This window comes from Fundulus heteroclitus, unplaced genomic scaffold, assembly GCF_011125445.2.
Source record: "Fundulus heteroclitus isolate FHET01 unplaced genomic scaffold, MU-UCD_Fhet_4.1 scaffold_213, whole genome shotgun sequence".
NCBI lineage: Eukaryota > Metazoa > Chordata > Actinopteri > Cyprinodontiformes > Fundulidae > Fundulus > Fundulus heteroclitus.
In genome coordinates this window covers 117,232-127,656 of record NW_023396625.1, presented here as the reverse complement: position 1 = coordinate 127,656, position 10,425 = coordinate 117,232, and the positions used below count along the sequence as shown (strand labels likewise).

General features: G+C 38.5%; 1 protein-coding gene across 1 annotated transcript; it reads left to right on the top strand.

The window, feature by feature from the left end:
- The first annotated feature begins 1,524 nt into the window (after positions 1-1,524).
- dolpp1 (dolichyldiphosphatase 1) lies at positions 1,525-9,533 on the top strand. Its single transcript, XM_012855826.3, has 8 exons — positions 1,525-1,712; positions 2,358-2,458; positions 2,616-2,700; positions 4,835-4,934; positions 5,270-5,368; positions 7,728-7,856; positions 7,955-8,044; positions 8,130-9,533. Exons 1-8 carry the CDS (start codon positions 1,637-1,639, stop codon positions 8,164-8,166), a joined length of 717 nt encoding a protein of 238 aa, XP_012711280.1. The 5' UTR covers positions 1,525-1,636; the 3' UTR covers positions 8,167-9,533.
- Positions 9,534-10,425: the final 892 nt, after the last annotated feature.

The following is a 10,425-nucleotide window of genomic DNA, read 5'->3' as shown; positions in this document are numbered from 1 at the left end:
GAGGTTTTGATAAACATGTAGAATCTGCTTTTAAGATTGCATTCTTTACCAAATGTTTTTTTTTTTTTCAATATTTTTTAATATTTACAGTATGTAAATCTAATTTAAAAACTAGGGGTAAACGTTATTTTTGCCATGAGCAAGGCTAAGTGCAATTCTTAGAGATTTTTAAGCTATGTGGGAAGAATTTTAATTAGTCAATATTATTTTGTGAGAAACTGAATAGCCTAAGGAAGTCTTTTACAACCAACTATTAGCTTCATTTCATTGCTCTGTCCACAGATGCAAGTTGAAATAGCTTGCAGTGAATGTCTTTCTGCATACTGCATGAATGGTTTGCTTTTGTAATACCCCTATTAAATGTCAGTGTTGAGAAACTGCCGCCACGGGCTTTTACAACAAGCATTTTTGACACCAAATGCAACGAAAACATAAATATTTGGAATTTGACATCTAATCACAACAGGCTTGAAATTAGAGTCGACTGCTTTGTGGAGCTTGACTTTGAGGCAATTTAAACAAAGGAATACATATTAGGTGTCATGCATTTTTTATTGCACTTTTCTTTATCTAGATCATCAAAAATAACAATTTAAACTGAACTAAACTGGAATTTTACCAATAATAAAAATGAAAGAAAACAAACAAAAAAATTTTTGGTCAGCTAAAACGTTAGTTTTTTGACTGAATCCTTGAAAAGTAAGTCATTTATATATATATATATATATTTTTTTTTTTAATATATTTTGATACGAATGAATAGAATGGAGACAGTAAGACGCTGGAACAGATATATCTCAATTTGTATCACAATGTTTTAGAATTTTCTCTGTTGCATTAGCTTATCTTATTTCATCTTTGTTTGACCTGATGCCTTGAAAAACTACAATCGGTTTACATTTTGAGTGTGTCCTTATGGTCCGATATTAAGAGTACAAAGTTTGCTTGATAAAGGATGAGGCTTTTGCGGTGGTGTGGTCTTCTTTAGTGTGTTGTTTCGCTCTTTCTCTCTGCGTATGAGAACTTCATGTTCTCTGCTTGTGTCCAACTTTCTTATCTCTTTCTGTTTCTTATTTCTATTTGTATCCAGCCGCCCATTTGTGTTGCGATGCTGTAGCCTTTAAAATGAAACAAATAAACGGCATCACGCAGCACAGCATAATACTGGAAACACAGTGGATATTTTCACTGCATAAAAAGGCACTGGAGCGCAAGTGTCATTTGCCTTCCAGGGGATGTATGCTCGCCTTCAGGTTAATGTACACCTATGTTTTCCTGTCTTTGAATAGTTGTTCCTTTTTTTAGGAGATTTTAGGGTCGAGGTTATGGAGGAAAATGTTGTGCTGTTCTTATTTGCATCAGGAGCTATTTTGCAGAATAACTTGCATTAATTATATTACGTACAACGCAACATTTATCATTATGTAATTTTTTTTGAATGAGGGTACCTAGTTGCTTTAAAGTGATACGTGGATTATTTTTTCCCTATTCTTTACAGTTTTTTTCATTCAGTAATTCTCCTCTATGGACAGCTCCTCTGCTGCCGGGGTCCGTTTGAACATATAAGTCGGTCGCTGATTGGCTGGATTCGTTCTTGGGGCGTGGCACCAAACTGCCCCGGTTGTGTCCGGGTAAGATGGCGTTGGAAGAGCAGTGCTCGGCACCACCTCGATGGCAGGCCATATCAGTGACACACGTAGAGTTTCCCGAGGGTACGTAAGACTCAGAGTGTTTGTGTACCGACTGTGATGCTGTCAGCCGCCCGTCGCCTTTCAAAATGCCCGAGCAGCCCGAGCGGGGTTGTTAGCCACTGAATGGACACAGCCGTCAGTGGCTTGCCAAATTGTGAGCCCGTGTTCGACACCCGGCTCGCCGGCGGCTGCGAAATCGTGAGACGGCTCCGCATGCGCAGTTTGTAGCAGCGTTCACAATGACGGCTAGCTTGCTAGCTGTCTGAACATGGGCTTTGCTGTCCCCTTTGTAAATTAAGACGTGTTAGCAGTGCCCTGTAATAAACACGTGATAGCACTGCAGCATGCTTAACTTCACCGTGTAATTTAGGGCTGTTCTGCGAGCTTTTAGCCCCTTTCACGTATATAGCATTATTACCAGTACCAGTGCTAACGTTTAAAGCTCCATGGCCTTGTGTTAAAAGATCCAAACAGCCACATTTCACCTGAATTGTCGACATCTAATATTTCCCTGTGCTGATTTGATGAAAACTTAGCTTTTCTAGCAGCTTCCTGTCTGGTCTCATTGTTGACCATCCGGTTTTAGGTAGTGCTGATGGAGCTCACAAGTGTTTCTTTTTGTCCTGAACATCAGTTCTTTTTCATTCCTCCTTCTTCTTTTTTCAGGGGATCTCACGGGAAAACTGCTGGCCTACATCAGTCTCCTACCCGTAGCTATTCTTGTGGGTTTTGTCACTCTCATAGTGTTTAAACGGGAACTGCACACGGTGAGTGGTGTTGATGCGTCTCTCAGGTGCCTGCACAGACCGTGTAAAGCAGCAAGCCTGAAACGTGTGTGTGTGTGTGTGTGTGTGTGTGTGTGTGTGTGTGAACCCTCATCATATGTCTGCCCCTTCCCTGACCCTCTGCCTCCCTTTTTTCTAGATTTCCTTCTTCGCAGGAGTCCTCCTAAATGAAGGCGTGAACTGGGTTCTCAAGCACATTCTCAGAGAGCCGCGCCCTTGTGCAGGTTAGTGAGGGAACAAGTTTTTTTTTTTTTTGTTTTTTTTTTCCAGATCTGGAAAAACATCATGTTAGACATACGAGTCAGACACGATGAGTTTGTCCTGATAACCATGAATCTTAACATCCTTCTTGAGTTTTGTTTTGTTTTGTTGTTACAACACAATCACAAACTATAGTTACCTACATACTAGGGCTGCACAAATAATCGCATTTTCAATATTATCGCGATTAAATTTCCAAATCGCAAATTTCCAAATCGCAGACAATTAGTGAATCAGACGCGTCCTTTAGGAGTGAGATAATCAAATGTTATTACTTGTTTTAGAGTTTATATAATCACACATAGCATTAAGTAGTGGTCAATCAGTTTAATACGTAGACGTGCTTGTTGGTTGCACTTTATGTTCAACAAGGATTGATGCCCAAATCAATTAAAAGCTGTTCTCTTGCATAATATTCTGATTAATGGAAACATTAAAAGTTCTTGTTTTAAATAGTCCTTGTTTACAAACATCTTTATTTAGAGGCCATTTTTGTTGCTTTTGATTAATGCAGAGAAAAGTCAAAATTGCAATTTTGGTTGAAATATATCGTAGGCAGAACGCAATCGTTTGTGCTCCGAGTTTAGATGCTGTGAGTCTATTAGCAACTAATCCACAGGGCGAGGAAACAAATTGATTTGTTGTTCGTATATGTTTAAAAAGACATGATAAATTAAACTGGGGGAAAAAAAATCGCATTAAATCGCAATAATAAGATAAAAAATCGCAATTAGATTATTTTCCAAAATCACTCAGCCCTACGACATACTCAAAACAGTGTATACCTCAAACGGAAGTAACATGACAGAAGATATCTGATAAGTGTGGCAAAGTGAGTTTGTATTCAATCAATACGTTGTTGAATCGTCTTCGGCTAATATTACAGCTGCAAAACGTTTTGGGGCGCTTCTCTGCCAGCTTTGCGCATTTAGAAAACAATCTATGCAAAATAGCTCGCAGTCAAAATTTGGGTTTAGATCTGGACTTTGACTGGGATATTCTTAGACGTGTGTTTGCGGTCATCGTCCTTCTGCAAAGTTGAAGCCCGGTCTCTGACCTGCCCTGTATGCAGCTTCATCCGTCTTCCCATCCACGCAGATCAGCATGATGTTGCCACCACGCTGCTGTTGGTTGGTGTTCAGTAACTTACAGAAGCATGTACAGCATTTATACTGAGATGAAATCCCACACGTGTGGACTCTATTTACTAATTTAGTTCTGAAGTTAACTGGTTGCCTTTTTGTTTGGGGGTATCAAAGTAAAAGAGGTTGACTGGCTGTCACAGTTTGTTGTTTAAAGCTGATTTGGAAAAAAAAAACATGCAGAATTGTCCTGTATGTCTGTTGTGCACCAACCTTATAGATGATGGTTGGGGTGCAGCAAAACAGGAAAGATCCTAGCATGATGATGCTTTTTTGCTAAGCGGCTTAAAAATATAATTTGAAAAACTCTTAACGGGATGCAACACAACTGTTTGCCGTTTAGCTCTGCCATATGAGGCTTTGACCTCTAATCTTGAGACGGTTTCTCATTAATGGTGCCCTAGTCAGAAGTTCTGGGTCAAAGAATCCCATCCAAACCTGCGTGGCGTCCTCCTTTTACACTTGATCCCCCAACCAGACGGTCACCTTTTCAAGTTTTGCCAGTGAAAACTGAAAAAACACGGCTGTTCCCACAAGCTGTCTCCAAAATCAGTCTCTGGTTCACCAATGTCTCAGTTTAGTAGCTCTTCCTCCGTGCCTCGAAGGACGTTCCTGCTTCGAAACAATTTAGGTGTCAGATTGACACTGATATGCATTTTTGTGAGGGGCTGAATGGACTTAAAAACGGTCCGTCTGTGAACATAAAATCCCATGAGCTCTTTATCCTGGGATCTGCTACTCTGTTCACTATTTGCATGTTACAAATGTGATTTCGGCTCCTGACTACAAAGACGTCCAAACTTCTAACCCTGCTATTTAGCTCAAGGATCGTGCTGCCTAGTTCATGATAACATCCTAAAAATACAAAATAAATTTTAGTGTCACTGTATGTTTAAGGACCTCAGTGGTTGTCCAAGCGTAAAATGTGACATTATTGCTCTTGTTCTCTTTATAGGAATCCACACAACCGTGTATGCCGAGTACGGCATGCCCTCCAATCATTCCCAGCTTATCTGGTTCTTCGTTGTTTACTTCTTTCTTTTTCTTTATTTAAGGTGAGTTTGTGTGCCCCAGCATTTTTGGGTGGGTTCAAAGGTCGATTGGCTGACTTTTATTTATTTATTCTTTGAAACATCGGAGCAGAATAACCTGCTGAAGTCAATTGTCCACACAGTTAAAGTTGAAATCTTGTTTTACATGCTTTGTATAACATGCAAATCCTCATCATGGCGAGCTTTTTTTTGTTTAATGTTTTTTTATTTATTTATCGGTGTGTCTAGTTAGTTTATTTTAGAGGGCATGTGTCATTATGAGGCAGAGGAAGGTCTTGTAATGATTTATTTTGGATGAGGAAGGATGTTGCAGTGTGAACTCTGCTGATCGCTTTCAGGATGCATCAGACAAACAATGCTCGATGTGTGGACCTGCTGTGGAGGCACGTCCTGTCCGTCATGCTCCTGGGCATGGCCTCGTCCGTCTCATACAGCAGGTAAGCGTCCCACCATATTGCCTTCTAAAATCTCTAAGCCGTCATAAAATGTAAGTTTAATGTAAAAAAAAAAAAAAAGCGCAAGGCGTTGTTGGGGGTGATCAGTTGTTAAGAGCAGACCATCTGATGGTGGTAAAATGGGAGTCAAGATACAAATTTATTTGGCTCTCCCATCTGCAGAGGCCTTCATGGGTCAGTGTGACATAGATTTCATCATTTCCCCATGGACCGGCTTGGCAGATGCTCATGTGCAGCTCAGATCTAGCGACCATGTGGCCTGCACAGTAATTATATGCTAGAAATCTAGATGTGGTCACTTTAATGCATCATATGTGTTGTTCACTGCAGACATTTTTTTTTTTGTATACTTTGACTATTTAAAAACTCATTTTTGAAAATACTCAATTTACACTTTATTCAGCTTTGAATTGAGGAATGGTTCAAATTGGAGAAAAGTATTATCCTTTTTTTGTCATACGGTTATTTATTCCAAATATATTTTTCTATTCTTCAAACTGTTCCTTATAGTAATTTTATTTTTTTATCATTCCCAGTGTTTTTGTACATGTGTGGCCTTTTAAGATGCTAAAGCTGCTTTCACACGGCCCCTTATCTTGCCACATCTTTCTGCATCTATAAAAACATGCTTTGTGTAGAAATGGAGCACAGTTTTTGAAACATAAAGGGCCATTATGTCTATGTAGTACGTTTGTTGCTAATGGTGCACTCTTGTTTGGTGTTTTGCCCGTTTACTGTATGCTGGATAAAGGTTATTGTGTTGTATGGAAAATAATTTCAGTATATTCCAGGTCTGGATAGAACAGGAAAATAAGGGTGTCAAAACTATTTGTATTTCCTCTTCTGTTTAGATGTTCCTCAGAGCTTCTCCCATTATTTATGCCCTTCCTACCACACTTCCTTTCTTTTGTCTCTTGTTTTTTTTTCTTCCTCCTTTGTTTTCTCACGTTAAAAGCCTGTCAACTGTACAAAATCTGGCATGAATGCATATCAGGCTTGAGCGTTTTGCATTATAAAATGAGCTGAAAAGGACTTGGCCCTAAGAACTAAAAGTGTAGGATGTGTTGGAACCTTGGGGTAAAATTTATCGTGCACTATTGTTTAAGAACAAACTTCAGTTGTTGACAACAGGGTCTCTGAATGGCCTCCTGACAACCTGACCTTTTTAGTAACCTCAAGTTGTCAGATAATCCGTATCTGAATGAATTACAAAATAGGTTGCATTGCCCTCCTTTTGGGCAACTTTAGGTGCTCAACATGCCGAGTTGAGTGAATCCTAACTGCATACAGCGTGTCTGCACAGCATAGCTGCAGATTAAGTGATTGTATTATCGGGTCATGGCAGCAGTATTTGCATAGCATGTTTGTAAATGTCACAGCAGTGGTGAGTGTGACAGTTTGACAAACCTCAAGACATTTTTAGCATGTCTTACTGGCAATCTGGCTTAACTGGAAATCAAATTACATATGCTACAGCGTCAGTTGCTTACAAAGAGAAAGCTTGAGCAATATTATGCATTTTAATACAGGGTTCCTGCGGATCCTTAAAAAGTCTTAAAAGGCATTGAATTCTGTAATATAAAATAAAACTAAGGCCTTAATTGGCATTAAAATGTCTTAAATCAGTCTTTCTTAGGTCTTAAAAATTGTTACCAGGTCATAAATAGGATTTTATTTTTGTAATCCTTACCAAACAGTAAAATAATTGACACAATATTTTTTTTAATTTACCAAACTGCCCAATGTAACCATTATTGGTTCCGTCCCGATAGCGGAACCAATAAAAACTGTTGCGGCCGGACCATAGCTGCGAAAAAGAGTTGGCACTGGTTATGTTGTGGTTTTTAAAACTGATTTTATAGTTTATTTTAGTAGGGAACAAAACAAAGTTTGTGAGTTCAGTTCAGTATTTCAAAATTGTAAACATGTCTACTGTGCCAGAATGTAATGGTTTATGTGAAAATAAACATTTGGGTGAAGTTGTCGCAACCAGGTTTATCTTGTTTATCGTGAAGTTGGTCTTAACTTTTTATTTCAAGTGGCATTAAAAAGTCTTAAAGTCTTGAATTTAACTTGCCTTATGCTGTAGGAACCCTGTATTAAAACAAGACAGATATGTAGCACTCTGATGGGGGGGGGGGGGATCTTCAGTAAAATACTAAAATTATCCAGTTTTCAATACGGTGCGGAGCTTATTTATTAAAACTGTTGGCAGACAAAAGTTAGGATTAGAAAGACGTTATCCATATCAGTTAATAATTGAATAATTGAAGGAGTAATGTGCAGCCAAAGAAAAAGAACAAGTGAAAAAATGTAGTTCACCTTTGTTTGTGCATTTCAGGGTCTACCTGTTGTATCACACCTGGAGTCAGGTTTTCTGTGGGGCAGTGGCTGGCAGTGCGATGGCCGTTATCTGGTTCTTTTTCACTCAAGAGGTGCTAACACCTCTATTCCCCAAAATAGCAGCGTGGTAAGTAAATAACTCATGTCATAGCGTTTTGATAACTAATCAACTCTAAATGTTTAAGTGTCCATTAATGTCCTTTTTAACTTTGTAACATTCAACAGGCCAGTATCAGAGTACTTCCTGGTGCGAGACACAAGCTTGATTCCCAACATCTTATGGTTTGAGTATACAGTGACCAGATCAGAGGCCAGGTAGGCATTCTTCAGCGTGGAGTATTGCTACAACACATTTCCAACGTCGACCCGTTTCAGACTTGATTCGTTTTTGTCCTTCCAGGAACAGACAACGAAAGCTTGGAACAAAACTTCAGTGATCTGCAGAGAGTTTAGGCCCACGCTTAGAACACACACACAGACAGACAGACATTCTCATCCATTAACGCAAACAGAAGCTCAATCGACGAAACAATAATAATTATGGAAAATTAAAAAAAAAAAAAAAAACACACACTGGAGAATCATCTTTCGGACTGATTGGGCTGTAAGGAATGTCGGTAACAAAACGGCGGAGAAAGATCCCGGACCCGGCCCGGAGCCTACAGCCTGAGCACGTCCGTCCACACGCCTTCCCCTCTTGTACAGCTTGCCCCAAATGCTATTCAGTGCATGCAAGACTGTGCAAGAGGCGTACTATTTAATGATAGATTAATATATATTTTAACTATAAACGCACGCTGACAGTAACGGTTTACTGTAAGAGATTCAAAGAGCCGAAATGGATGCTTTGATCAAGTTTCAGACATATTGATGGGTGTCATTACAGCATGTATTTAGTGTTTCTTTTTTTTTTTTTTTTTAGTTTTTTTGTATTTTCACTTTGGATAACGGGTGAGTGAGTGGGGAAGGGTGGTTGGTTACTGGTCTGTTGGTAATTTGTGGAATTAAACTTTTTTTCATTGTTATATTATGATAGAAAATGAACGATTTTTAAAATTGGTCATAACATAAGAATTTGCACTTTGTGAAATTTGCAAGTTAAAACAGGACTAACACTAGTTAAATGTTAAGATCCTCCCCTTGTTTTTCCTCAAGTCTTTGCTTTGTGTCTATGACTCAGTCCTAATATCTTAGGCTCCAAAGCTGATCTGCAGGCACTGTAAATCTTAACGTACCTTCTGTAATCTTGATTATCACGGTTGTAGTTTCTGTTTGTACTTTTTGTCTGTGGGTTTGGAGACTGAATCACTGCAGAGAGTTTTGAGTTCTTCTGGGTGTTAAAGCCACTTTAGACTGAGAAGGTGTTTTTGTTATTTCCTCATACACGGTAGCAACCTGGGAACAGAGTTCAAGGGATCGGTTTCCTTCTTTTTTTTTATTCCATTATATTGTTTTCTGCCGTTGCAGAACAGTTTTCTTTATATCTGCATTTCTAAAGTAACATTCCTTATCATTGAGTGTTTAAACATAACTGATGAGGGGGACATGTTTTGTATTTTTTATTTTATTTTTTTCCTGAAGAAAGGTTTAAAAACACGCCTCAGGTCGGTTGTAGCATGTGATTATGCTTTTTTTCCTCGCAGCCTACGGCAGCTAATGTTGAAAGCTGTCAAATGGGGATCTGAAGCTGATTAAAGCGATCATATCATTAGCTTCACAAAGGGAAGTAGTTCTCTCAGAAAAAAAACAGTTTTTCCATGTGTAACCTCTATCAGGCTGAATAAAAATGTGTTTATGTACAAAAGATGAGTTCAGTGTGGTACTTTTATATAGTTAGATAAACTTTGATATAGCCTGATATCCTTTTTGTATAAACGTTTCAGAAACTTTAGACTTGGATTTCATTACCAGTAATGTGCAAAATTGTTGCTCTCTTGTTTTGCTTTTACTAGCAGAACCAATTCTCAAGCTTTTCTTCGGGTATGTGGTTGAGTCCCTGCCTGCAAACCGACAACTGAGGGGGGGAAAACATGCAAACTTTTGCGCATAATTGCTAAAGGAAGAAATGGGTACAAAATACAAGGAAAAAAGTATTTAGTCTAATGTCCATTAACAGTGGAAGTCACTGACCATTTAAATAACTTATTTCTATTCAAAGAACAACGCCTGCCATCTTTGCTCTCAAATTGTCCAGTTTCTGGCACATAGCCAATATATGAAGCCCTCAACCTAGTTCTGTTTTTTTTTTTTTTTTTTTTTTTTTTTTTTTTTAGCTGTTTTCTTTAATCATGCTGTTAATTAAAGGCTGAGGACTAGATGTTTTTAGTTTTCCTTTGAAAAGTCTAAAATACAGTGTTGATAATAAAAATGCTTAACTAGGCTGCTAACCCCTTAAGCACTTGCTAAAATCCACTTTATTGTGCGTCATCCACTTGGTTACCATTAGTCAGAATGATAATTCAATTCAGTTTTATTTATGTAGCACCAATTTAAAACAAATCCTCTCAAGGCAATTTACAAAATCAAATTATAGACTGGTAGAGTTTCCTATCTAAGGAAACCCGGCAGATTGCATCGAGTCTCAACAAGCAGCATTCACTCCTGAAAGAGTCGTCTGCATTGTCTATAGCCTAATGTCATAATTTGTGATCATAGTAATTACATAGCATGTTAATTGTTAAGCATTTAAACGAATC

Excerpts from the sequence above, each read along its gene's own strand:
- dolpp1 (XM_012855826.3), top strand. The coding sequence starts at position 1,637 with ATGGCGTTGGAAGAGCAGTGCTCGGCACCACCTCGATGGCAGGCCATA. Across the intron at positions 2,459-2,615 it reads TTAAACGGGAACTGCACACG|ATTTCCTTCTTCGCAGGAGT; the intron begins GTGAGTGGTGTT and ends CCTTTTTTCTAG. Across the intron at positions 4,935-5,269 it reads TTTCTTTTTCTTTATTTAAG|GATGCATCAGACAAACAATG; the intron begins GTGAGTTTGTGT and ends GATCGCTTTCAG.